Source organism: Euleptes europaea, chromosome 18, assembly GCF_029931775.1.
Source record: "Euleptes europaea isolate rEulEur1 chromosome 18, rEulEur1.hap1, whole genome shotgun sequence".
Taxonomy (NCBI): Eukaryota; Metazoa; Chordata; class Lepidosauria; order Squamata; family Sphaerodactylidae; genus Euleptes; species Euleptes europaea.
Window position 1 is genome coordinate 42,444,507 of NC_079329.1, and position 27,766 is coordinate 42,472,272.

Below are 27,766 nucleotides of genomic sequence, written 5' to 3' on the forward strand. Positions count from 1 at the left end.
TAAAGATATATACAGGAAATTCTTTTATGTGAATTTTTACATTGTAAAGGCATGACTGAACAGCCCATGGCAAAATGAATCAAACTGTACAGGAGTTCTACTCTTAGCTACGGAGAGTAGCTAACCGTGACTGCATGGCTTCGATATCTTCTTCTTCATCTTCATCAATGGCTGCTGTAGCCCCTTCAGGCTCATGTTCTGGAAGGGCATCAGTAACTTTACCAGGTGCTTTACCTAAGGCTCCTGAAAACAAATAAAGGAGAAAGATCAACAACTGAAAAGAAGAAGTAAAATGTTAAACTACAATCCTGCTGGTATTGTGCAAGCTTTAATTTAATAGTTTGACATACACAGTCAATTTTATATCCTGAACCAGAATCTCTCTCTGTGTTCTTTTTTGTTTGATTTATTTTTGTGTCCCCCTTCGGAACAGTTTTTTAAATATTTAACAGGCCTAAATATATTTAATTCCCACATGAGCCCCCTGCCTGGGGATACTTAAATCCTCAGATAGGGGGCACACTCATCCCAAACAGATGTTTTTGGGAGCTTGGGGGACCCCCTAGATCTGCAGAAAAATCTGAAAACTTTTTTTAAATGGGGGGGGGGAATCGCACCGTAAAAAAAAAGAAAAGCACTGTCGGTGCTTATGCAGACAACACACTTACCTGCTGAACTGGTGGCTGGGTCTGGGGTGTGCAGCTGCCGGGTTGCCGCACGTGCTGCTCTGGGCCCAGGCGCGCTGGCAGGGGAAGGAGGCGGTTACTCCGAGCCTGGGCTTCCATTCCCCATCAGCCTGGCTGGGCCTGCAGCAGTTACCTCTGTCCCTTGCAGGCACAGTGGCTGCACACCCCAGGCCTGGCCGCAGCAGCAGGGGTGGAGGAGACTGCTCTGAGCCTGGGCGCGCTTGCCCCTGTCCCCCAATGGCACAGCCAGGCCAGCAGCAGCTGCCTCTGGTTCCTTGGCAGCACGGTGGCTGCACACATCGGCCCGTCTGGGAGGGGAGGTGGCCGTTCCGAAGGGGGACGCCAGCAGTCGTCGGTGGGCAAGTGGGGAGAGCTTCAAGGGGGGGGGGAGAGGGAGTGAAGCAAAGTGGGGGGAAGGGGTGCAGACTCTGCAAGTTTCTTCCAGGTCCCCACTTGTATTCCACACTATGTCTCAAAGCCTGTTATCTGTAACTTTGGATCCTATTTAGGACCTACATGCTTTCTTATTAAACCCATCCTCTCCTGTCAATTTTCTAGGAAAAGATCTTAGATGGTGCTTACCTTGAATTACCAGCTAAATGAGCTTGGCAGTTTTTACAAGCCTTCAGACTCAGCCTAACGTAGACAATGAAAACCTTTCTCACCCAGGCAGTCAATCCCTTGTGTCTTCACCTACTGAGGTCTTCAGTAGACCTGGACAAGAACTGCACAAGGGTATCTGAAAGCCCCACTCTGTGTTCTCAAAGGACTTGGATGACACGGCACTTCTTGTTCCCTTGCTGGCTTTCACTTTAGAGGCTTGCAAGCAAGACTCACTAGTTCTGGTTTCTGCACTGGGACAGAAGGGGCATCAAGCTTCAAGAGCTAAATGGCAACAGCGTCTTCCCAGTGTTGACACTCTTGGCCATGAAACTTCACCGGGGAAAGGCGCCTGTCCTCATCTAAAAACAATTCTTCAAGTTTCTGAGCCCTCCACTGTGCCTGTCACAGATGTGAATGTCCATCAGCACGGGCAGGCTAGGGCAGGCAGTGGATTTGGGGTTATGCTACTATTGTCAAACCCTTGCAGTCCTTTACACGCTCGAACACCCCTGAGCCTCTAAACTGGATTCTACAGGCAGAAAAGGCTTTTATGACTATGAAACAGGCTCTTTGGTTCTGCTCCTGCTTTGGTTTTTCCAGATTCTAGCACACCTTTCACTCTCTGTTGTCATGAAGTAGACAGAACCGGTGGTGCTCTGACACAGACTCATGGTAACAAGCAACGTCTCATTGCTCACTGCAGTTCTTCATTAGACTGCTGCAGTTGGACGATGGCCTTGTTTGAGAGCAACTGTGGCGCCAGCCATCCTAGTAGACTCTTCAGCCACTTTAGGCTTAGGGCCATCCTTTACTATCACACTCCGTCATGCAGTCATTCTACTCCTTTCCTCTAACTATATTATGCTTGCTCAGTGCCCTGTCTTGGATCCTGTTTCTCTGCTTCCCAATATTTCACACCAAAACCCAGATCTTGTCTATTATGTTGATGGATCCTGCCAGAGTAATAAAGAGAGCAATTGGTTGAAGGGTATGTTGTGTGTTCTCAAAATGAACTATAAAGTGCTCATCTGCCTAATGTGTACTCTGCCCAGGATGCAGAACTGGTAGCTCTCACCAGAGCTTGTGCCCTTGTGTCCCCGAAAACTGTAAATATCTACATTGACTCTCATTATGCCTTGGGGGTAGCAACCCTGGAGACAAAGGGGATTTCTCACTTCTAGCAGAACAAAATTAGCAATGGCCTTTATGTCAACGCTTTGTCAGATGCTTTGCAACAGCCCCGCTACTGTAGCCAATATGCATTGCCCATCAGAACCCTTTTGATTATGCTATTCTTGGAAATGCTCTGGCAGATGCAGCAGCCACACCCTCTCCTGGGGCTGCAACCCCATTCCTATCAATTCCAACCAGCCAGCCTCCTATAGCCATATTAGCAGGCATCACTACCATTAAAGATCAGGCCCCCAAAGCAGAAAACATGGGCGGAGACTGGCAGGGTGCCTTTTGCACCCAGACAACCTTTGGTGTTCTCAATATGGGCACCTGGTTGCTCAGGTGACCATGGACAATCCCATGTGAGCAACAGCGGGATGATTATGACAACAGAAAAAGAGTGGAATGCTCCAAATTTTCCTGCCATGGCCTAGCAATACTGCCACTCTTGTCTAGTGTGCCACGCACACAACATAGAAAAACCAGTAAAGACTAAGCCAGCAGCGGATTCCCCCCATGAGCCTTTGTAAACGTGGAGGTTGATTTTACACAGATGAAAAAGTATTGTAACTTTGAAAACAGTTATTGTAACTTTGAAAACATATCAGTAATTGTTTGCAAGTTTTCAAAATAGCATCTCAACAAACAAGTTAGCTAAGATTTGCTCAGAAACTACTAAAATGATCTGATGCCTTGCCTATTGCTCTCATCAGCATAAGATCCACAGAAAGATGGAAAATCTCCCCATGAGATACTAACTGGGAGGCCTCTTTCATGAGGCTACAGGAGGCACAACAACCTGGGATATATGGGACTGGTTAACAGATCCATTAAGATAATTCACAGATCTGAAGACGTGAGCTGTGGCTCACGAAAGCTCATACCCTACCAGAAAATATTTTTGTTAGTCTTTAAGGTGCTACTGGACTCTTGCCCTTTTTAGATCCATTAAAGTCATTAGTAATTCAAATCCTAAAAGGGCTAATAATTATTATAATTTTGTTTCTGTCTGTATCTTTGCATAATGCTAACTGTGCTGTTTAACGCAAAGTATAAAAAGTTTGCACCCAGGAGCTAAAGAAAAGTGTATAGTAATGGAGTTACAAGAAGTTGAAATGGAGTGAAGAGGACATTGAGAAAGAAACTGAAGCATCAATAAACATGGTCTTGGAATCCACTTTCATAAGTTGCGCTTTTAGTGCAAAAGGAGGGAGTATGGAAATAAAGCAGACTGGCCAGGCCAAAGGACCAAGCCTGGTGAAATGCTGGTGAGCCTGTAACCATAAGAGAAAGCATCTGTTGTTTGCACATGGGTAGAGAAAGTGGAACGTGGCTATTTTCAGCAGCCTTGGCTTTATTCTTCGGGTGATGAACAGCCGTTAGCTTCAATAAAGATTCTCTTTTCTCCAGATTCAGAGTTCAAAATTGTTCTAGTGCAGCTTTCCCAGCACATGACTTTGACTTTTAACACCCCCAAGGGCACCCTGAGAGCTCCATTCCCTGACAGCCCTCCTGAAGTCATACGGCCCCTGTTTGAGAAGCATCAATTGCTCAAACCTGGAACTGGGCATTGTCTAATAAGCCCCTTTTTCCAGAATTCCTTCTCCATCCTATCTACAGAAGGCCAAGAGAGTTGATTTTTAGGGTACTGGTGAAAACACGATGGCTGGGCACTAGCCTCTCAAGGGAGTCCGGGAGGAGGAGGCAGCAGCCGGGCAAGAGATGCAGCAGAACGAAAGTGCCAACCTCGAGCAGGACAGAAAGGAGTGTGATGGACAAGGGAACTGCTAAGGGGCCTCAGACACCCTGAAGCCCTTTTTGGGAACGTGGTAATATTGGTGTTCTCAAAAGAGAACAGTTTATGTAGAGATACAAGAGAGGGCTCTCCTCAAAGCAACTTGGGACAGTGGGGCTGATATGTCATCCATTTGTGAAACTGCATTTCATAACTTAAGACTAGAACCAGATGGGAAGGTAGAAATTCGAACTTCCATACAAAGTGATCATAGGAAACATGGCAGAAAGAACTAAGGGAAGTGCCTCCACTCTCCGCTCACCATCTGCTTGCCCAGGTGTTGTCCACATGGTGCGCAGGCGCCACTCTGAGAAAACCCTTTCCTTGGCAGCCATAAAACGTTGTGCTGTCCTGACAAGACAGCCTCCGCAGGCGTAGTGAGGCCACCCAGGACTCTCTATAGCATCAGCGTTTTTAATTGGTCTGGAGGACTCGGTTTCAGTGACAAGCCATTAGCCATAGAAGCTGTTTTATTGCATGTGGCTTTGAATTCCGGAAGGAAAATGCCATAAGAAATGAAATATGATGTGGCAGAGGGCTTGGTAGTTGGGAGAGAGTCTGTTCAGAAAACAAAAGTGGTATAAAAATGAAAACGGGGCAGGAATGCTGGGCAGGGCTTGTCTGAAAGGGTTTTCCTGAAGCAGCAGCAGAGAAAGGCAGCCTCCATCTGATCTATGTCTGTTTGGACGCAAGCTTAACGGGACTTATTCCCAAATTCACTGGCTTGTCAGCTGTAGAATGCAACCCAGATGAAATGAGATCAACAGGATCAGCAGTGTGCCAGGCAGGCAACTTCCTCAAGTCTGGCTTTCTCTGAATTGCACGGCCTTCTTGCGATTTCCAGCATCGTATTATAAAGCTCCCCCTGACTCAGTTCTACAGTGACAAGTTTATTAACAGAAGAAGAAATCAGAATTACTAATCCAACAGAATTCATACGTGCTCCAGAACATTCCTCACAGGGATGCCTAGTGGTACCCTAGTGGGTCATGAAAGTGACATTCAGATTCCTCTGCTCCGCTGAAGGTTTACTGATGGCCACTCCATAGCTTACAGAACCTGGTGGTCACAATGACTCAGCACTACCTGCAAGACTCACTCTAACATAGAATTGGCATTGCAAAGAAAGGAGAGGACTATCACTAAGAAACAAATCATACATACCCCTTATACACATTCATACATACGTACATTCTCATACTTACCAGCTGTAATTTCAAACAAAATTTTATCAACTTCCATCTCTGCCTCCTCTTCCATCTCCTCTTGGTCCTCCATGCTTTCAAAAGTATCTTCCAGCATCTCTTCTATAATACCTGCCTAAAGGAATTAATATGGAGATGTTAGCAGACCAGATGTTTCACACACAGAACAGGACAATATAGCTTTACTCCTTTCTGGAAATCTGGCATCTTTCTCAGCCATAGCTTGTAATGCTCTAAGCATTTGCATTACATTGGTTCTAAAAGGCCCACAGAAAAGGGAAAACAGAATGCCTGGAAGGGATAGTCCAGTGGCCACAGCTGGTGAAGAGGAGAGCTGCTACAAGCAGAGGAAACAGGCTCTTAAGCAAGAACAGCCCCACATTGCTTTCTTTGCCATAATTTGTTTCCAGATTGTAAAGCACAAAGAAGCCTCTAAACTTACCTTCATCATTTCTTTGGACAACTCCCTCATTGTAGTCTGAATTTCAGGGATTTTTACTAAGTTCTGCATGGCCTTCATGACTTCTGTGCTCTTCTGTAAGGATCCAGCCACTCTTAGGACGGCTGCAAAGGGAAGCCATGGTAGACTTTGAGGTCCAGCTCATGTCCATGGAACATCAATCTTCAGTAGTGAAGGTATTGCTTGCCACCAATTCAGATTTTCTAGTCAGTTACATTAGAAGTGTGCCAGTAAACCCAAGATTACAAGATCTACCCCCATCACTTGGTAAGCTTATAAATCCAACATGAAATTAATACAAAACATGGAGTTTTTCCTTTACACTTCTGGAGAAAAAAAATAGAACATCTAAGGAACAGAGGAGCCCTGCTAGACCAGACAAACGGGGCATCTAGTTCAGCATGAGCCAGCATGGTGTAGTGCCGTGTTGGCGAACCCATGGCACGCGTGCCGCAGCTGGCACGTCGAGCCCTCTCTGTGGGCACGCGCAGGCACGTCGCGTCTGCCTAGGGCTGTGCCGTGTTGCCATGGTGAGAGCGCTGAGGGCGGTGCTCCTTCTCCCCAAGCCCATGCTCCCCAAGCCTGCGCTGGCGCCCTCCCTCTCCTTGCACCGGGGCAAGCCCCTCCCTCTCTCTCAGCTGAGCTGCGGCTGCAGCTCAGCTGTTTGCCGGGGCGCCCCACCCGTCTTCAGTTTGGACCGGGAGGCTGTGGCGAGCTCCTTGCCACGCCCCCCTCTCAGCTGAGCTGCGGGGCAGCTCAGCTGTTTGTCGGGGCCCCTGCCTGTCTTCAGTTTGGACCGGGAGGCTGTGGCCGAGCACCTTGCCACGCCACCCCCTCTCAGCTGAGCTGCGAGGCAACTCAGCTGTTTGTCTGGGGCCCCGCCCGTCTAAAAAAGCATTTAGAAAATTCTACAACATTTGCAGACAATCCTACAAGCCATCAGGAAATCTACAAGGAATTTTCCAGCATTGTAGCAGCTGCAAAGGTGAATTTTAGTAACAGATTTTTACAGTTCCATAAGATGGAGACAACCCTGTGTTTTCTTACTTCTCCAGATAAAGCCAAATTTGAAGAACTTGATCTTTCCTGCCTACACTGGTTAGATTTAGAAAATCTGGAAATGGAGCTAATAGAATTACAAGAAAGCTCTATCTGGAAAAATAAATTCTATGACCTGCTTGAAACACTTGAGAAGATAGAAGGGATGCCAAAGGACAGCACAGTTAGTTCTGAAAATGAAATCCTTAAAGTGTGGAATTCTCTGCCAAATAATTTTAAGTCAATGAAAGCACTTGGGATTGCTTTCCTTATTTTGTTTGGATCATCTTATGCTTGTGAGAAGCTGTTTTCAGCTTTGAATTATATCAAATCTGACACCAGAAACAGGCTAACAGATGATCTGAGTGCTGCATGTGTTGCTCTCAAACTTACAAAGTATGAGCCAAGGGTAGACAAATTATCAGCATGCATATAACAGCAAAAATCACATTAATTGTTCCAAAAATTTGACGATGTCCTCAAAGATGTCACAAAAATGGTGAATTACATCATGGCTCATACTCTGAATTGTTCCAAGCACTTCTTGAAGAGGTTCAGGCACAGTATAATTGTTTACTTATGTACAATAATGTCCGGTGGCTGAGCAGAGGATGAGTCCTGGAGAGATGCATGCCAAATGCAAACTTTTACCTTTCAATAAAAAGTTGTTTGTGTCATTGAAAGCTCCGTTATTGTGTTTTTCTTTTAATGCAAAATATGTGAATGTATGAGTTGTTTTTTCTAAACTAAAACCTCAGTATTCAGGTTAAATTGCCATATTGGCACTTGGCGATAAATAAGCGGGTTTTGGGTTGCAGTTTGGGCACTCGGTCTCTAAAAGGTTCGCCATCACTGGTGTAGTGGTTAAGAGCAGTGAACTCTAATCTGGAGAACCAGGTTCGATTCCCCATTCCTCCACATTAAGCCTGTTGGGTGACCTTGGGCCACTCACAATTCTCTCTGAACTCTCTCAGCCTCACCTACCTCACAAGGTGCCTGTTGTGGGGAGAGGAAGGGAATCTTGATCGTAAGCTGCTGCATTCAGGAACTGATGTTTCTAAACTGTCTTCAAATGCAGCCCCGGGGTGACCCAGTATGAATGCAATCAGAACCAGGAGAACTGTGATGGGTTTCCTGCAAACTTCTAACAAAAGGCTGTAGCTGATTTGTGGTTTTGGAGGAGGCTGTCATTCATGTTATTTACTTGCTCCAGCTGTCTAAGCTCTCGCTTCTTTAATCCAAAGCTCCCCAGTACACCATGGAGATTGGCTGAGAAAAGGGTGACGAGGGTGTCGGGGAGGGATTCCATCGATGGCTTTGGAGAGATGGCCATGCTAGTCCTCCACCAGCTCATCTAAGGAACTGCCAGGGGAAATCGGATCCCACAGAGCACTGTGGAAACCAATCAGATCCACGAGTCTCTGCGGACGAGCATAAATCTGCTCACCGCCCAAACTGGGAGGAGGCGGGATGTCAACCCATGGCCTTCAAGGCAAAACAGTCTAACCATGGCACTTCTTCAACGGACATCAGATCCACACCTACCCCTAACCCAAAGATCAGATCCATAGAAATAGAGTTAGAAGGGTCCACAAGGGTCATCTAGTCCAACCCCCTGCACAACGCAGGAAATTAACTACCTCCCCTACACACACCCAGTGACCCCCCCCACTCCATGCCCAGAAGAAGGCCGAGGTGCCCTCCCTCTCATCATCTGCCAAAGGTCATAGAATCAGCATTGCTGACAGATGGCCATCTAGCCTCTGCTTAAAAACCTCCAGGGAAGGAGAGCTCACCACCTCCCGAGGAAGCCTGTTCCACTGAGGAACCACTCTAACTGTTAGAAAATTCTTCCTAATGTCTAGACGGAAACTCTTTTGGTTTAATTTCAACCCATTGGTTCTGGTCCGACTTTCTGGGGCAACAGAAAACAACTCGGCACCATTCTCTATATATCAGTCCTTCAAGTACTCCAGCATGTGGTCTGCTTGGTGAGTAGGGTCCGATACAAACTGGGAGAACCCCAGCATTGCCAATCAGATCCATGAGTCTCTGCGGACTTAACAGAAACATGATTAAAAAACAAAAAACCCACTATATCCTTACTAGTAAACCCCCCTGTTCTTCTAACCTTAGAGAAATTGATAAAAGTGTTTATCTGGCCAGAGAAACCTCCATGGGTGTTTTTGTTGGTGCTGTCAATAAAGGGGGACGGGGGTACCTTCTATTAAAGTATACTTATAAGGCCTCTAAGTTGGCAGACACATTTGATTGGTATACGTTTACTATAAGGACACTATACTGTTAGAAGCGTCACTTATGGATTGTATAAAACAGAGATATGTTCTGGAATCAAAGAAAACTGATAACCAATCCCATCATTAATTCGGTTTTAGGTATATAATACACCCTTAACTCTAAGCTTGGTCCAGGTCTTGCTCCTCTATCTTCCATGTTATATAATGAATAAATACAAGATATTTTTGTTCTATGAAATCTTAAGACTTGCAGAGAAAACCAGTTTTTTTTTTAGTCAATTTAGCTGCAGATCAGCATATGCTGGGTTAGGATGAAGCTGTTTTGAAAATTAGTGGAATTAATCCTTTGTTCTTTTAGTGTTTTCAAATCAGACATGGTATACACACTGCTGATGAAAATGATGGTCCCGGGGGGAAAACACCCTTTGAATTATTAATGAGTGAGGCCTGAAATCAAGCCTGAATTCTTGCTAGAAGCTAAAATGACTAACCTGAGACTATTGTACTTTGGTCAAGAGAAGACAAGACTCACTGGAAAAGAAAATAATGCTGGGAAAAGTTGAAGTCGGTATGAAAAAAGATGAATTGATTCAATAAAGGAAGCCAGAGTCTTCACTTTGCAACACTGAGCAAGGCTGTTAATTACAGGATATTTTGATGATACACAACACACATAAGTCACTAAAATTTGTATCGCCAAGATATATTCAATATTAATAGGTTTGGACAACAGCCCTACGAATGATACCAAGAAATAGGAGAAAGATCTCCAGGATAATAGGTCTGAGTTTGGAAAGATGTCAGTTCAAGATGAGTATCTACTAGCTATTAGTAGCTATTACACATACTAACTAAAAATAAGTTTCTATTTCAGTGGTATTTAACACCCCCACAAACTGGAATTCATATGTAATTCAGTACAGGATAAATGCTGGAGGTGTGGTTCATCCTATGGCAGACAGATTCCTTATTTTCTGGCTTTCCCCTTAACCTTACCTACCCGTTTTAGACACTGTCATCTTTGATCCCAAGATAACTCTGTTGGGGTATCTGAAAAAGGTTCTATGAAAAAAGCCCACATGAAAATTGCGCACAGAAAAAACCCCCACTATAATTAAAGCCCACATGGAAAAAAGCCCACATGGAAAGATAATGTAGAAAAATTTCCATATTCACAATGTTTGTGAACAGCTTATTTGTTTAAAATGATGAGTACCTTTCCTTTTAATTACAATTCTAATTGAATTTAAAAGAAACTAAATCTCCCAGCAACCCTGCTGGCCTTCCTCTTTCCAGAGGGGAGGAGGAAGGAGGAGAAACTCAGTCTGTGGGGCTAGGCTAGAGTTGCCGACCTCCAAGTAATATTAGAAGATCTCCTGCTATTACAACTGATCTCCAGCCGATAGAGATCTGTTCACCTGGAGAAAATGGCCACTTTGGCAATTGGACTCTATGGCATTAAAGTCCCTCCCCAAACCCCGCCCTCCTCAGACTCCACCCCCAAAATCTCCCGCCGATGGCAAAGAGGGACCTGGCAACCCTAGGCTAGGCTGGAGCAAGTTGGCAGGAGGTACCGGCAAAGAAGGAGAAACATGCCTGTGGAAAGCTAGAAAAATTGAATCAAAGACTGGAACAGAGAACTCCAGGGACTCCTGCTGCAAGACTGAAGCTCCAGATACAGAGTGTGCCATTTGGAAAGTGCCAGGCAAGCCCTGGGAAGAAGGGCCTGGAGTCAGTGAATTATTAGTTGACTGGCAAGCACTACAAGGCCTTGCCAAGGACTGACAGATCCCAGCTATTATTGCCCCCCCCTTTGGATTGGCTTCTTCATTAAAGCTCCTGTTCTGTACAGTTAAGTGTCAAGTGCAGTTGTTGGAACCCTCCAGGGTTGGGAAAAGGTTGACAGCCCTGAAGTGCCTTCAGGATAGGGTTGCCAGCCTCCAGGTGCATCATGCGATGCTCCTGCAGAGGTCCTGAGCTGTGGTGATAGCCTTGGCTAGGGCTGAATAAACTGAAATTGAATCCTGACAATATAGAAGTTATGCTAGTTAGGAAGGCTGAGGTCTTGAAGGACACCGTGCTTCTCACTTTTGATGGGGCCCAGGTGACTGTCAGGATCAGGCATCTGTCCCTAGCATCCCATAAGCAAACTCATCCAGACAGGTAGATCTGACCTGGATGGCCCAGGCTAGCCTGATCTCCTCAGATCTCAGAAGCTAAGAAGGGTCGGTCCTGGTTAGTATTTGGATGGGAGACCACCAAGGAATACCAAAGTTGCTGTGCAGAGGAAGGCACTGGCAAACCACCTCTGTTAGTCTCTTGCCTTGAAACCCCCCCAAAAAGGGGTAGCCATAAGTCGGCTGCGACTTGAGGCACTTTACACACACACACAAGACTTTATTGGGAACAAAAGGCAGATTTAAGAGCTGACTGCCCACAGGCAGGTGAGGTTGGTAATGCTGAACATAGGCAGGTTACATGTTTAAAAGCACTACAGGCTGCAAAGGTAAACATGGCTAAGCAACCCCGAGATAAGCGATTCCCAGGAAGGAAGACTAAACATTAGCACAGCTGTGGAAAACAGGAGGAGCGAAACTGTACCCAGACATTTACAGACATGACAACCAAGGACTTGACGTGTAGCCAGAAACTGGCCTAACTCATGTCAAGAGCCTTTACTCCTGCTAAGGGCAGAGGCCTGACAGTGACCCTTGCTAACTCTATTAAGGGCCAAGGGAGTATTTTGGATGCAGTTCTCTAGCATCATTTAGTCTGGAAGAAGCTGATCTGGCCATATAGATAGATCCATGCTATGGTTATCTCAAGGTTAGACTATTGTAATTCACTCTACTTTCACTTCACTTTAGTCAGGTTTAACAGCCCATAAGCCATACACCAAGAAAAACATTTAAGAATTAAAAAAAAAAAAACAGCTAAGAAAAATTTAGCCACATCAACCGTGCAGCCTTTACAAAAGGCTGGATTTGATTTAGATCACTGGTCAGTAAGACTAGATATAAAACATGGTTTTTTTGCACTCTTTTATGGCCTGCTGGCATTAAAGGTTTTTTTCTTCCAGGGACAGAATAATATGATAAACTTCAGGCTACACACACAAAGATCCCAAGACTTATGAGGTATTCTGCTCAAAAGGTTCCACTTTCATTTTTACTGCTTGCCCCTCCCTCCTCACACTTAGCTCCTTGTGCAGATCTATTCCACTCCAAACAGTCTTCTATTCATTGAACTTCATGAAACTTAGCATTTAAGGGGTTGATCTTGCGTACATAGATTTGCAAAGGAACAATGGGATTAAGGTCTTGTTCTCAACGCTGTATGTTTATTTTGTAACATTTTTGCTGTGAAGAAGAGGCATGTTATCTCTGCAGACACAAATTCACAATTTTGAATTAAAACTAAGCATCTGTGATAATATCTTATAGAGAAATTGCCCAAAATAATCTTACAGAAACCTCTAGAAGAGCATGATATTGTGAATGGATTAATGGAATTCATTTACCCAGAAATTTAAACATTGCATGAGTATACAACCTCATGCTACATAATTAAAAACTAATCCTTATTGAAGGAGCTGGGTATGTTTAGCCCAAAGAGAAGAAGACTGAGAGGGGATATGATAACCATCTTCAAGAGGATGGTGCCGAGTTGTTTTCTGTTGCCCCAGACGGTTGGACCAGAACCAACGGGTTGAAATTAGATCAAAAGAGTTTCCGTCTAGACATCAGAAAGAATTTTCTAACAGTTAGTGGAACAGGCTTCTTCAGGAGGTGGTAAACTCTCCTTCCCTGGAGGTTTTTAAGCAGAGGCTAGATGGCCATCTGTCAGCCATGCTGATTCTATGATCTTGGGCAGTTCATGGGAGGGGGTCATCTAGGCCATCTTCTAGGCATGGAGTAAGGGTCATGGGGTATGTAAGGGAGGTAGTTGTAAATTTCCTGCATTGTGCAGGGGGTTGGACTAGATGACCCTGGTGGTCCCTTCCAACTGTATGATTCTATGAATCTTAAACAGAAAACTATCTTCAGATATATTTTCCTCAAAAAGCATTTTATTTTAAAAAACCGATTTAAATAAAAAAATCAATTTAAATTAAAAAATCTGATAAAAAAACATTTTTAAAAAAAATCATTGATTTTTACCCACCCTGCTCACATTGAATCTTAATTTATCGGTAATGAAAAGTGGCTGAATATTTTGACATCTATTTTGCAAGAAATTTCTCCCTGGCAACAGTGTGCTTAGAACAATAAAAGAAAACCTGCACTAACAAATTGACTATTGATAAGGAGCAATCAAATTCCAGGGAGGGGCTGTGGCTCAGTGGTAGAGCCTCTGCTTGGCATGCAGAAGGTCCCAGGTTCAATCCCCGGCATCTCCAGTTAGGGATTAGGCAAGGAGGTGATGTGAAAGACCTCTGCCTGAGACCCTGGAGAGCCGCTGCGGGTCTGAGTAGACAATACTGACTTTGGTTCTTGTAGGTTATCCGGGCTGTGTAACCGTGGTCTTGGAATTTTCTTTCCTGACGTTTCGCCAGCAACTGTGGCAGGCATCTTCAGAGTAGTAACACTGAAGGACAGTGTCTCTCAGTGTCAAGGGTGTAGGAAGAGTAATATATAGTCAGAAAGGGGTTGGGTTTGAGCTGAGTATTGTCCTGCAAAAGTAATGTGCTAATCATTGTCCTGTAAGTATCAAGATAATGTGCTAATGAGGGTGTGGTATGTTAATATGGAACCATTGTATCCTGAAGTGATCTGTTAATGTGTGTAATCCAAAGCTAATCTGCATGGCTATTGTTAGTGGACTAATTGTTAGTAGACTAACAAAGACAACATTCAACAATAGCCATGCAGATTAGCTTTGGATTACACACATTAACAGATCACTTCAGGATACAATGGTTCCATATTAACATACCACACCCTCATTAGCACATTATCTTGATACTTACAGGACAATGATTAGCACATTACTTTTGCAGGACAATACTCAGCTCAAACCCAACCCCTTTCTGACTATATATTACTCTTCCTACACCCTTGACACTGAGAGACACTGTCCTTCAGTGTTACTACTCTGAAGATGCCTGCCAGTTGCTGGCGAAACGTCAGGAAAGAAAATTCCAAGACCACGGTTACACAGCCCGGATAACCTACAAGAACCAATGAACTCTGACCGTGAAAGCCTTCGACAATACTGACTTTGATGGACCGAGGGTCTGATTCAGAATGGGGCAGCTTCATGTGTTCCAGTTCAATTTTACTGCATGGGGCCAAAGACTATAACAAAAATTAACAATAAAAAATAGAGAGAGAAAAAGAAAATGCTATAAAACTAGGTTGCAGTAAAACACTGTTAAAAGTTACATTTTAGTAACAATTTAAATATCAAGGGGTGTCTTTCTCAGCAACCACAAAAACGTCTTTCTGAGGGAATCCCAGCAAAACACCTCTTCGTTGGTACTGTAGGTTGGTGCATTACAGCACACCAAGCATAGATGACTGCCTTAACTTAGGTATCGTCAGCCTATAGGGAATTCAAATTGGGCTAAGTATTTGATTCCCAGATGGAGTGGGGAACATTTCCAACTAGTGTCTTGAAGTAATAGGTTTGTCTTGTTTAAAAAGCGTCTTAATAATTAACACTTTTCTTCTCTACCAAAGAGGTTGAATACCTCAAAGGAACCAGTTGCGTAATTTTGAAATCTAGTTTTATTCCACCAGGACCAACAGCTGCCAATTAAGTATGCGCGGGAAAGTTCTCAGCATTAAGTAGCCTATATTGAACATTTCCAAATCAAAGTAGAAATTTTTGGAAGGCCCATTGCCAAGCGCACAACTGAAGATGCTGTACATGGAGGGAAGGCAAGGTTTTATGGGGGGCAGGGGGAAGGAATCCAAAGCTTATCATTGTCGAGAACCAGTTTCCAAGCACCACGTGGCATATGCAAGGTCACACTAGCGCCCTATATGCTCTCAACAGTGCTGGTAGAAACGGAGTGCCTTGGATAAAAAAATAATTTCTCAAGTGCTAACAATAATAGGTCAATTTTATGATTAACATACTCAATATGCTTAGACCAAGATACATCTTACCTGAAGATATCTAAATTAACTGACCACTAAATTAACAGACCACAATTCTGTATTAGAATGCTATTTGAGTTGCTATGTAAATTACCACCAAGACAATTGGGTGGATTTCCTGCCTTTTGCGGAATATGCCTACAACAACGCGGCTCATCAGTCCACAGGTTTTAGCCCGTTCCAAGTGGTCTATGGCAAGGAGTTCGGGCCCTTTGGTAACGTGGATTTCTCAGGGGAGGGGGGTTTCACGGAGGTGGCTGACTGGGTGAATGTAATACGTAACACCTGGTGGTCAGCAGAAGAATCTTGAGCGGGCCAAAAGCCAGTACAAAACACAAGCAGACAAATACCGTTCCCCAGAGTGGAACATTCGGGTGGGGGACCGAGTATTACTGTCCACCAAGAACCTGTGCTCCTAACGCCCGTGTAAGAAGCTAAGTGAAAAGTTTGTAGGGCCTTTCCCATTCTCCCGGCGCATTAATGAAGTCACGGTAGAACTCAGTCTGCCAAAGTCCCTAAGGGGGGTCCACCCAGTGTTTCATATCAGTCTCTTAAACAAACATGTCCCCGCTCCAGAATAGCATCCCGAATCTCCACCTGAGGTCCCGGTGTTGGTGGAGGGGGAAGAACACTTCGAAGTATCAAAAATATTGGATTCTCGCGTTCGCGGGGGGGCGGGTGCTCTATTACCTGGTACACTGGAAACATTTGGGTCCAGGTCATGATGAGCGGGTGGCCGAGCACCATGTAGCGGCCCCCCGTCTGGTTCGTCAATTCCACGAGGCCTACCCCTACAAGCCTCAACCGGCTACGGGTGGGGGGGCCCTAGGGGGGGGGCAGAATGTCAGGTCTGTGCTGACTGCTGGAGTACAGGGTCAGGACATATGCAAGCCAGGGGCTGGCTTCCAGTCAAGGCCAGAGTCTGGCTGCTTCTCAAGGTTGGGTTCTCTTGCTTGCAAATCCTGTGTACAGTTTCGTTTTCTCCTGGTTATCTTAGATGTCCGATGTTATGCCTTCCCACCCTGGGAACCACTATCTCGAGGTTACTTCACTGTTTTACTTTCTCTGTCTAGAATGCTTTTAACCTGTAACTGCATACCTAGAGTCATTAGCAGCCTCACCTGCGTGTGAGGCAGTCAGCTTCTTTAATCTGTCTTTTTGCTCCTAATAAAGTAGCATTGCTTAGGATCACCTGCCTGGGCGTGAGTGCTTTTTGGGATGCAAGGGATAGACGCCGGAGTCTGACATTATCAAGTGTGTGCCAGTTATTCACTCTTTGATTGGTACCTTTTCAGCAAAAATCATAACAGATTTGTCGTAACTGAGCTCTAAAAGTTCATTGCTGCAGTAGGGCCACAAAAGCTTTTGTACCTCTCTTCAGGTCAATCAGAGACCTAGAAAGTGGTACTACATCATCCGCATATAATAAGGCAGGAACTGAAAACCTTCCAGACACAGGGCATGGACAGGAATAACCCATAAATTGGGCACAAAACCATTCAAAAATAGGTGAAACAAATGTGGCACAAGTTTGCCACCCTGCCACTCTCCTCTCTGGATGGAATTCCATTAGATACAGAGCCCAAATAGTCTAATGCACAATGAAGTCCCAGAATTAATCTATGTGAACAGAGATGCCAGCTTTGAAGACCACCACATGGGGTTCATTTTCAAAAGTTCGGAAGGGAAACCATCAAGGTTTTCAACACCTTCAATTCAATCTACGTGGGTCTGCCCTTAAAACCAAGTTGGAAACTCCAGTTGGTACAGAATGCTGCAGCCTGGCTACTATTCTGGGCAAGTAGGAGCACGCACATCACACCCATTCTGCAGTCCCTCCACTGGTTTCTAATTGGTTACTGGGTTTAATTTGAAATACTGGTTATCACCTACTAAGCATTTAATGGCCTTTGACACTCAGACATCTAAGACTGCCTCTTCTGCCAATGTTCTGCCCAACAGTTTCTCTCAGCTGAACAAAACCTTCTGAAGGTGCCACCCTACAGATGGGTAAGATCAGAAACTACAATTTATGCACATTCTCTGGGGCAGCTCCCACCTTGTGGAATGGCCTGTCTGAGGAGGTCAGGCGGGCCATTATACTTCTATTATTTTGCAGCATGTGCAAAACAGAAAGCTCACACCCTACCCGGCATCTCCAGTTAAAGGGACTAGGCAAAAGGTGAAAGACCTCTGCCCGAGACCCTGGAGAACAGCTGCCGGCCTGAATAGACAATACTGACTTTGATGGACCCAGGAGGTCTGATTCAGTATAAGGCAGCTTCATGTGTTCACGTGTACCAGAAATTTTGTTAGTCTTTAAGGTGCTACTGGACTTTTGCTCCTTTCTACTGCTATTGATAGACTAACATGGCTACTCATTGAGAAATGTACAGGAGAAAGTTTTTATAAAGGGATTAGAAACGTGGTATAATAGGGAACAAGTGGGGTCCTGCAAGGTATAATTTTCCCCTCCGCTACTATTTCCTCTTTTCCTCCTCTTGGCAGCCCCCACATCCTCACCTTTCCCTGCTTCTTTTTCTTCTCAGCCACCAACCCACTTACCTTTTTCAAACCCCCCCCCCCATCTTCAGCTGTATGTTATTTCCTTCAGGCCCCTGCCTTTCTCCACGGTGGAGACCAAAAGCAGTTCCCATCATTTAGTCTATTTTATCCTCACAAGCAGGGCTGTTGAAAAAAAAAATCGGTACAGTTCGGCTTCGGCAAAATTCAGCCCTTTTAAATTCAGGCCATGCCGAAGTCTGAACTGCCCCGCTTCGGAACCCCGAAATTCGTGCTAGTTCCGGAGTTCGGGGGAAAATTCGGGGCCCCCACGGGCCTTCATGGGGCTTCCCTGAAGGCGTGCGGGGGAAGCCGAACCCCAAATTTGCCGAATTTATTTGCTGAACCCCCGAAGTCGGCGAATTCGGCTCCCCCCGTTTCCCACCTTTTTTTAATTTGGTTTGTCCCGAACCGGAAACCGCCGAATCAGGGGAAATTTGGCGGTTTTTCGGTTCGGAACAAACCGAATCAGCCCTACTCACAAGAACCCTGTGAGGTAGGTTCAGGTGAGAATGTGTGACTGGCCAAGGTCACCCACTAAGCACCATGGCAGAATGGGAATCAGAACCTGGGGTCTCCCAGTCTCCAGCCTGATAATCTAACCCTTGCATCGCATTGGCTATTGTGGGGTAGCTGCTGCTGAACAGCAGCAAGCAGCCACGCCTAGCAGGCGAGTCCATACAAGTCAGGTGGTAACAAGTACCCAAGCGGTTGCTGCCGGGCCCCTGGGTCCCGGGGTATTCTCCCCCCTCAAAGACCAAAACAGCCCTGAAAGCGGCCCCTGTTCCTCTGCTGCCTTTTGGCTGACAGAAGCCAAGGCTTGAAGGCTGCTATGACTGCCTAAGGGCCACTAAGGTAATTTGTTTCTTAAAGCTACAAGCGCTCCTTCTGTCTTGGGGAGGTTAACTCCCAAGGTAATTTTTTTTTTTTTAAGGTTTCAGATTTTTTCTGCAAACCCAAGGCTTTTTCTCAGGTTTGTAGAAAGATCTGTCTGGTCTCTCAATGGCCCCAATCTCCAAATGTAAGTACCCACAATGGGGCCATGTTGAGAATTAGATCGATTGATAGGACTCTGCTTTACTGTATTGTTATTGTATGTATCATCTTGCCTATAATACCATAACGCAGAAGGTCCAGTACAAGACAGAACACAAGGTACGTGTCATGCCTTAGACAGGCTTTTATTTGTATTGGTTTCCAGTTCTGTAATCCTGATGCTACTGCATTGCTTACTGGATATTTTACACTGCCTGATGGAACTGTTTTCTATATTTGTAAGTCCTTCTTGAGGTTCAGCGAGAGAGGCATGAAGAAAATAAATAGTACACGTGCCAAGAGGTAAAGCAAGTGCCTCGCGGCACCACCTTCTTAGGCCACTCTGATGTCCGTCTCAACCGATTCCACAGGAAGAGAAGCCAAGGAGCTCCCCTCCCCTCTTCCAGCAAACATATCCAAAAGCAGGCCTGAAGCCAGACTGAAACGGGGGCCCCCCTCATCAAGAAAGCTCGGCGTTGAACGGACGTCACGTGATCAAGCACCCTGCCCAAAGACGTCTTTGGAGGGGCTTCATGGCTGCCTCCTTCAAGATAGTCAACCCTGCCCCATCCCTAAACAAGACATTTCTCATGCCCTGAACCCCTGCAGGCAACACCCTCCCTCTAACTGACCATGAAGGCAAAGGGTCCGTGAGGTAGGTTGGACTTCTCCACACAGCTTGTTCACATCCTCGGGTTACAACAACTGAAATCCACCTCAGCAGCACTTCGACAGCGTTCAAAGCCTAAACAGCTGGAGTCTGTTCTGATGGCTATGGGTGACTTTGTCGGCAAAGTGCCTTGCAAAAAATGTCAGAAAGCTTCAAAATGCCCGAGCACACACCATCCATTCAGAAGCAATATGGAGACATCCTCTCACCATTCAGAACAGCTCTGTGCAGACACAAAGGTTGTGGAGAAGAAAGCATGCACGCACCAAACCTCAGTCCAATAATGGAAGTGAAAAACCTCCTCCATTACTAGACGACTGCTCTGCCCCAGAGCAGAAAGCCCAATGAAGAGTCTGACCTGCCACATGGGTGGGTGGGGGCTTGTACATTCCGAGACGGCTTGTAGTTGCCACACCTGTCATGGGGCTCTAAGCCACACCAACACTATGGGGTCTCAGCATCGATGTTGCAGTCCCAGAGGACTGAAAGCCTTATGAGACCGGGCGGGTAAAAGTAGCGAGTGTTGAACAAGGGTTAGGGAAGGCATGAGATTGCTGTGAGGATGAAATGGAGGAAGGAAAAACCAGGCATGGGGCTGCCCTGCTCTCCTGGGGGAAAGGGTGACATAAAAATACCCAGGGGTCTAAGACCAACAGCTTTGTTTGGAGACGCCTAGGCAGTCTCTGGAGCATTACACATCCAGAGAGCCCCCTGCCTAGCCAACACTGGCTACCATAAGCCCAACAGACCACGGCAATTTCACCTCTCTGATCAGGGAGCAGAGAATGGACAAAACAGAGAGAAATCAGCTCCTCCTGCAGCTGCGTCCAACCAGGTCTCAGTGGTCGAGGGCCACGGGTCTGGCTTGTGACCCAGAGTTGCTTCTCGTGTTGCCTTCAGCAACAGCACTTTCAAACCTTACAATGCACAAATGTGGCTAAGAGGGGCTTTGTGGTTGAGACAGACCCCAGTTAAAAATGTGCTGAACAATAACGAGGTAAATTTAACCCAAGCTCAGAAACTGGGCTTCTCGTCATGACCTGCACATTTTAACACCAAGATCAGTTGCTGCATTACAGCTGCAGACTGAAAAGGCCGTGGGAGGAAAGAGAGCACGAGCCCAACGGCGCACCCTTCTTACAGGCAGAAATGCTTTAAAATAGAGTATTAGATGTTGTCCATTATTATACTTCATTTCCTTTGTACTGAGACTTTATGGGTGTTAAGTCAACTAGAACCTATGGAACAAGAGGAGGCAGAAAGGTTCCCTCTGGACTGGCTCAGCAGCATCCTTACCTAGCTGGTTTTTCATCCCCATCGAGACAGAGTTCATATGTGCTTTGGAGGCATACAGTTTGCTCACAGCCTTCCGGGAACGGATCATCTCCTTCGCCAGGACCACACAGACATCTTTCTGACCCTTTTTGGCAGCATCTTTGATTGATCTTTTTACCTTTTCCTCTTCTCGCTGAATATCTAGATTTGGGAGAAAATGCAAACAGGATAGAAGCATAAAGTTGGAAGGGGCGATACGGGTCATGTAGCCCAACCCCCTGCTCACTGCAGGATCAGCCTAAAGCAGGGGTCCCCAATGTGGTGCCCATGGGCACCATGGTGCCCGCGGAAACCTTTCCTGGTGCCCACCATGGGTCTTTAGAAAGTGGATGGGGCTAGGTGAGGATTTTGGAAGTTTGGATGCTATGCCTGATGATACACCCCAAGATCGTATTAGCCTTCTTTGCCGCTGCATCACACTGGCTGCTCATATTTATCTTACAGTCCAACCAGCAGCCTAGACACTGTGCTACTACCATCTCTAGATGAGCCTGTTCTCTTCTTCAGAGAAAAAAACTGAGGCAAAATAGGCATTGAACCTTTCTGCTCTCTTTCTGCCTTCTGTCAGAGTTCCTCCGCCTTCACCCTATCGCTTCTTTTACCTCACGCTTGCTCCTCGCATACCTGAAGAGACTTCAGAGTAACAGCTTCTGCTCTTGCGATTGGTGAGGCTTTCCTTGCCCCATCCCGCAGACCCTCATATTCCAGCTGCAAGATGTCCCGTACTGGCAAGCACCATTGAGTTGGCTTCCGTTTTGATGGCCTCTCTCATCCCCCTCTGTCTTAGCTCTAAGACAATCCATTTGCTGATCTGTGGAGTCCAGAATGTGCAGGCTCACACTGCCTTCAGAACAAAGACTGAAAGCCCACAAAGCAGCAGCAGAACAGGACACACTCCTGCCCTGAGTTCAGGACCCTCCCCGGAAAACAGGCACAGCACCAAAGAAGCCCAGCCCAGCCGGCACTGGGAGCTCTTGGATGGTTAATCAGAACGGCTCTGCGAAGCAAGGTGTCGTTTGACAGGAAACACTGACTGTATTAACACACCTTACAAGACTGAACTCCAGCCACTCATCTGCATCTCCAATCAAAATTTATTTCCTCACACGAAGTATAACACTGGATGTCTCACATTCCAGCGAGGAACCCAAGACCACCCTTAACATGCTTTCTCCCCGGGCCCCAAGACCTCCCCTTCCTTATGTGGAGAATTCTGCAGGGCCCAGAAGGAACCCCCCCTCTCGGTCATCTCCTCCACCAACCAGGGAGTTTCATTTATCCTACAAAAGTAAGGGCATATATTTTGTTTGAGAACAGCCGCACCCCAAAACGGCATCTCAGGACCAAAAGAAATAATGTGGCTACAAACCTATACACATTTATTTTGGAGGAAATCCCTACTGAACTCCGTGGGACTTGCTTCCAAGTAAACAGACACAAGATTGAACTGCGCAACAAGCCCAAACTAACATGGTTCGTGCCACCCACACGGGACATTACAACATCAGTCTGGAATTATCCAATCATGAGCCCGCCCAGCCAGCCGCGCGCGTCAGGAGCCGGGGGGGGACGACAAGGGGGCACTCAGCAAAAGGGGTCACCAGCACCGTGGTGCTGAAGGATGTGGAATCGCCCAGGCTTTCGCTCTGACCTAGTGGAAGGCTGGTCCCCCATGAGCCCACGGCAGGCAGGCAGCCAGAAAGAGGGTCTCCCTCTGTCAGATAGGGCTTCTGACAGCTCCGTCCGCAAACAAGATGGTTTCCCCGCAAACAAAATGGAGTTCTCCGTGCACTCCTCCCCCCCCCCCGTTTTGCACACGAGCTCCGGCCAGAGATTTACACTTGTATTGGGACCCGCCCGTGTAAATCTTCGATCTGATATCGGGTCCCGCGCACAAAGCCGAGAGCTCGGCCATCTCCTCCACTGATTGTTCATGATTGTTTCTGTTTCAGTGTTACTTAAGTCGTCACCGGCAGGAAACGACTACATTGTCTCTTTGTTCCTGTAACCCTATTGTATCAGCCCTATAAATGTCTCCACACTCCCCCTGTCGTGTATTCCAACCTTGCGCGTCTCTTACTGAAATCACTGACTTCTGAAATAAATCTTTGAATCGCTGCTCTGCCTGGATTGAAGGTCTACTGCCTGAAATGCTGTGTATTTGCTGAAGCCTGACATTAGGTTGGAATCCATATTTTTTATTTTCTACTAGTTAGTTCTTGAGAAAGATGTTCCCCAGTTCGACCCAATCCGCCGAACTGATCCGGCGGTACGAACGCCTCTGCCTGTCGGAACAGCAGGGAGCAGTCCTGCCCCGGGAGGAAGCAGCCCCGAGAGGAGCAGATCCAAGCCGGGAGGAAGTAACCCCGGGAAGGAGCCCCGCAGAACTTGCAGAGGGGGCACCGCAGATCGCCGGACAGTACCTCCACCAATCAACCACGGGGCCAAACTTTGATCTTCTATATTGAGGCCCACTGGAAAACCAGTACTCCAGGGAGGAGGAACCGCTCCGAGGCTGAGCTGCAGTCACCTCAACCCCGTGCCCCCGAGAAGAGGAACGCCGACTTCTGCAGGAGCAGAACCACGACCTGACTCGGCAGAACCGGGAGCTTCAGGACCAGCTGGAGAGCCTAAGGAGGGAGATGACGGTGCTAGCACGAACGGTGCGAGGACTCCGATCGTCCATCGTCGCTACGACCTCCCCCCCGTTCATCCTCCACGCACAGCCGCCCGGGACCTGAGGATCTCCTTTGATGGAACCTGCGCCCAGTTACCCCACTTCTTATTACAACTTTCTGGCTTCATGAAGGACCAGAGTGAGACTTTCCCCTCCGAAGAAGCCCGAGTTCGGTACGCCATCGGACTTCTGGAGAAGGAGGCAGTGGAGTCGGCAGTAATAGCAACGGAAGTTAATCCCGGACTTTTGCGCTCCCTCAATGGTTTCCTGGAAGCCCTGCACCGCCGGTTTGAGGACCCGCACAAGGCGGAGAGGGCCAAGATCGCCATGCGCAAATTGAGGCAAGGGTCCCGTACAGTACTGAAATATGCCCAAGAATTCCAGTCCCTGGCGTGCAAAGTAAGGGAGTGGAGCGAGGCCACCAAGGTCCAACACTTTCGCGAGGGACTGCGATGGGAAGTGTTGGAGGGCTGCCTAACTCTGGGCGACCCTGAAACAGTGGAGGGCTGGATCCGGCTGGCAGGGCAAGTGGAGTACCGTAAGCTTACCTTGCAGTTTGCCAAAGATCGCCCGGGGAGGGAACCCCTCCCAGAGGCCCAACCAGGGGGAATGCCGCGGCAGGGGCACACCATGGCGAGGGGAACCGAGGCAGGTTCTCGGAAGTGAAGACGCGTCGTTTCAAAGAGGGGGCCTGCTTGCATTGCGGGAGAATGGGACACTTCGCGGCCAAGTGTACAAACGGATCCCCTGGACAGATGGCAGAGCGATCCCGACCAACCCCCGAGTTCCAGACCGAAGGAGAGCAGAGGGAACACCCACCCAGCGCGGCAGCTCTAAGCGCAGAACTGGAGCCTACTCCGTGTGAACATCGCTGCTGCTCCGGAGAAGCCTCACCGGCAAAAAACGAAGAAAGCTTCCTGTGATTGAACCGGCACAGGAGTCTACCTTGCAAGACAACGAGCCAGTTCCGACCTGGGTGAGTGACCAGGGAGAGACTCTACTGGTGCCAGTGGCGTTAAAGAATCCCCAGGAAGGGGATCCAATTGCAGTAGTGGGCATTTTGGACTCTGGCTGCTCCAGGACTTTAATAGACCAGGGTGTGTTTGACTGACTGCAGTTGGGGTTCCGCCAGATGGACGGGAGCAACCTACAGGGGGGCCCAGTTCATTTGCGCTCTGACCCAGTATTGTTGGGGGTGGGTGATCACTGGGAGCAGATCAGCTTTACCATTGCTCCTGAGATCGCTTACCCAGTGGTTCTGGGAAGCAACTGGCTGGCAGGTCACAACCCCAGCATTGACTGGACGCAGCATCAAATATTATTTGAGTCTCCACAATGCCGGTGGCATTGCCAGGAGGGCATGCCCGATGGGGGGAGGGTGACTGCCGCGACAGCAACCCTTGTGACATTACCCCCGGAGTATCAGGACTTTATGGACGTATTTGAGGGGAAGGACTGTGACTTATTACCCCCTCAGCGCACTACAGACTGTGCCATTGAGCTCACTGCGGACATGAAGCTCTCCAAGGCCCGGGTTTACCCCATCAGCCCCCTGGAAAAGACTATGTAGCGGGAGTTTCTGGACAAGAATCTGGCTAGGGGGTTCATCCGTCCGTCCAAGGCTGCATTTTCCTCACCCTGCTTCTTTGTAAAGAAGAAGGGGACTTCGGACCTCTGGTTTTGTGTAGACTACAGGGGTCTCAATGCAGTGGCTGAAAAGAATGCGTATCCCATCCCCCTCATCCCTGACCTCCTCAGTAAGTTACAGGAAGACAGGTTATTTTCGAAACTGGACCTAGCGGAAGTCTATTACCGGGTCCGGATTAAGGAGGGGGATGAGGCGAAGACAGCCTTCTCATGTTGTTTTGGTCTGTCTGAGGTTAACATGATGCCGTTCGGGTTGTCTGGAGCTCCGTCCTGCTTCATGCAACTCATCAACAAAATTTTACATGATTTATTGTTTCGGGGGGTCATCATGTACTTGGATGACATTTTAATCTATTCTCGGGATCCGGAGGAACACCGGACGTTGGTGCGGGAGGTACTGACTGAGGGAGCACCATCTATACACCAAACTGTCCAAGTGTGCCTTTAATCAGGACAAGCTTGCTTTCCTTGGGTTTGTAGTGTCTCCCAACGGGTTAATCATGGACCCTGAGAAGGTCCAGGCAGTCCGAGACTGGGAACCCCCCCAAACCCGTAAGCAAGTTCAGCAATTTCTGGGCTTCGCAAATTTCTATCGGGGATTCATCCCGGATTTTGCCGAGATAGCCCTCCCGATCACAGACCTCCTTAAGACCAAGGGGAGGGGTCAGGCAGCCACGGCCGCTAACTACCAGGTGGCGTGGGACGACCGCTGCCAGGCAGCGTTTGACTTGCTTAAGAGCCGGTTCACGTCTAAGCTCACCCCGACTGTTCTCAGCCTTTCATCCCGCAAGTAGACGCTTCTGACAAGGCAATGGGGGGAGCGCTTCTGCAAAAGGATGCTCAGGGGAGGCTCACACCCTGCGCTTACTTTTCCAAGAAATTCTCTGGGGCCGAGCTCAACTGGCCGATTGGGGAGAAGGAGGCCATGGCTATCAAACATGCCCTCCCAGTTTGGCGCCAGTTCCACTGATTGCTCATGATTGTTTCTGTTTCAGTTTTACTTAAGTCGTTACCGGCAGGAAACGACTACATTGTCTCTTTGTTCCTGTAACCCTATTGTATCAGCCCTATAAATGTCTCCACACTCCCCCTGTCATGTATTCCAACCTCTTATTGAAATCATTGACTTCTGAAATAAATCTTTGAATCGCTGCTCTGCCTGGATTGAAGGTCTATTGCCTGAAACACTGTGTATTTGCTGAAGCCTGACACCCTCCTGGAAGGGGAGGGGAAGGGCCAAAAACCAGAGGCCGCCTGGGGGCCACTCGGGCAGGCAGGCAGGCAGGCCGCGGAGCTCCTTGGGAGGCCTGGAGCAGGAGGGCAGCGGGCCGGCAGGCCGGGCCCCAGGCAGGGTTTTCTCTGGCGGCAGAAGCCGCCTCCGAAGCCCCTGACCTCTCCTGGCCCGCTGGCCACTGGCAATTGGGGAAAGGGGACACGCAGCCCCCCAGAAATCAGACAGGCCCCCCACCCCCAATCAGACCAGCGCAGACCCCCAGTGGCCCGCCCGGCCCCTTCCCCACCCGCACCCGTCAGCGGCGTCCCGGGGGCCGCTTTCCCTCCCCAGAGGGCCACGCGGGTTGTTTTCCTGACGTCAAGCTGCAGATAAACGGGGGGGTGGGGGGGAGGAGGGGCTTCCCCGCAAGACCCCCCCCCCGCCCCAGGCCACTTGCAGAAGCCCCACCGGAGCCAGCAGAGCCGCCGTTCCCGGTCAGGGGGGGGGCCTCTCTTTCGCACCGGCCACGGGGGTCCCATGGGGGGGAGGAGAGGGGGGTCCTATTGGACGGCCAGCAGCGGCGCGGGAGGGAGGAGACACCCCCGCCCCCCCCCACTGGTGTGCTCCTCCGGCTGGAAACCCCCCCACACCCCCACTGACTCCCACGGGCCGCGGGGGGGCGGGCGGCTCCCCCCTCGGGCTGAAACCGCGGAGCCGCTCCGCTCCAGCACGAGTCCGCGGGGGCACCGGGTGAGGCCTGGCCGGGAACCCCCCGCCAACCCCCCCCCCGCGGAGGAGACCCACCTCGGATCTGCCGGTCGACCACGCGCATCTCCTTCCGGATCTTCAGCGACCACTCGTTCACCTGGGGGGGAGGGGGGAGGGGGGAGGGGGGAGGGGGGAGGGGCGTCAGCGCCAGAGGGCCCACGGGGGGGGCGCCGGAGGAGGCGGCGGCGCTCGAGGAGGCCCCGCCCTCTGCAGCCGCTCCGGGAAGGGGGGCCCCTCCCTCCACGCTGCAGCGCACAAGCGGCCTTTCAGCCGGCAGCTCGCCCAGGCCGAGGGGGGCGGGCCCCGCCGGGCCCCCCCGCAGCCCCCCCCCTCCGCCTGCTGGCACCACGGCACCGCCGACCCCCCCCCCCCGCCGGCTCGCGGGAAACCAACAGGAGCGGCCGCGCCGCTCGCCCGCTGCAGGGACCCCTCCCCCCCGCCGCAGCCCCCCGTCCCGTCCCCCCCCCTCACCAGCTCCTTGGGCGGCCTCTCGTGGCTCTTGCCGAAGAGGCCCATGGCCCTGCAGCGGCGCCCAGC

At 48.5% G+C, this 27,766-nt stretch overlaps 1 protein-coding gene across 2 annotated transcripts; it reads right to left on the reverse strand.

Annotated features, from left to right (window-relative positions):
• On the reverse strand, positions 1-27,758 carry CHMP3 (charged multivesicular body protein 3). 2 transcript variants are annotated; one of them, XM_056863203.1, is made up of 6 exons: positions 27,701-27,745; positions 27,266-27,326; positions 20,886-21,065; positions 5,905-6,026; positions 5,463-5,577; positions 1-243 (listed from the first exon to the last, which is right to left on the reverse strand). In XM_056863203.1, exons 1-6 carry the CDS (start codon positions 27,743-27,745, stop codon positions 104-106), a joined length of 663 nt encoding a protein of 220 aa, XP_056719181.1. In that variant the 3' UTR covers positions 1-103. The 2 variants fall into 2 exon arrangements, with proteins under 2 accessions (XP_056719181.1, XP_056719182.1); XM_056863204.1 differs by lacking the exon at positions 27,266-27,326 and having other exon boundaries at positions 27,701-27,758.
• Between the last annotated feature and the right edge of the window lie 8 nt (positions 27,759-27,766).

Coding starts and splice junctions, on each gene's coding strand:
- CHMP3 (XM_056863203.1), bottom strand. CDS start 27,745: ATGGGCCTCTTCGGCAAGAGCCACGAGAGGCCGCCCAAGGAGCTG. Junction 6,027..20,885: donor GGGGATGAAAAACCAGCTAG/GTAAGGATGCTG, acceptor TTCCCTTTGCAG/CCGTCCTAAGAGTGGCTGGA. Junction 244..5,462: donor TTTGTTTGAAATTACAGCTG/GTAAGTATGAGA, acceptor ATTTGTTTTCAG/GAGCCTTAGGTAAAGCACCT.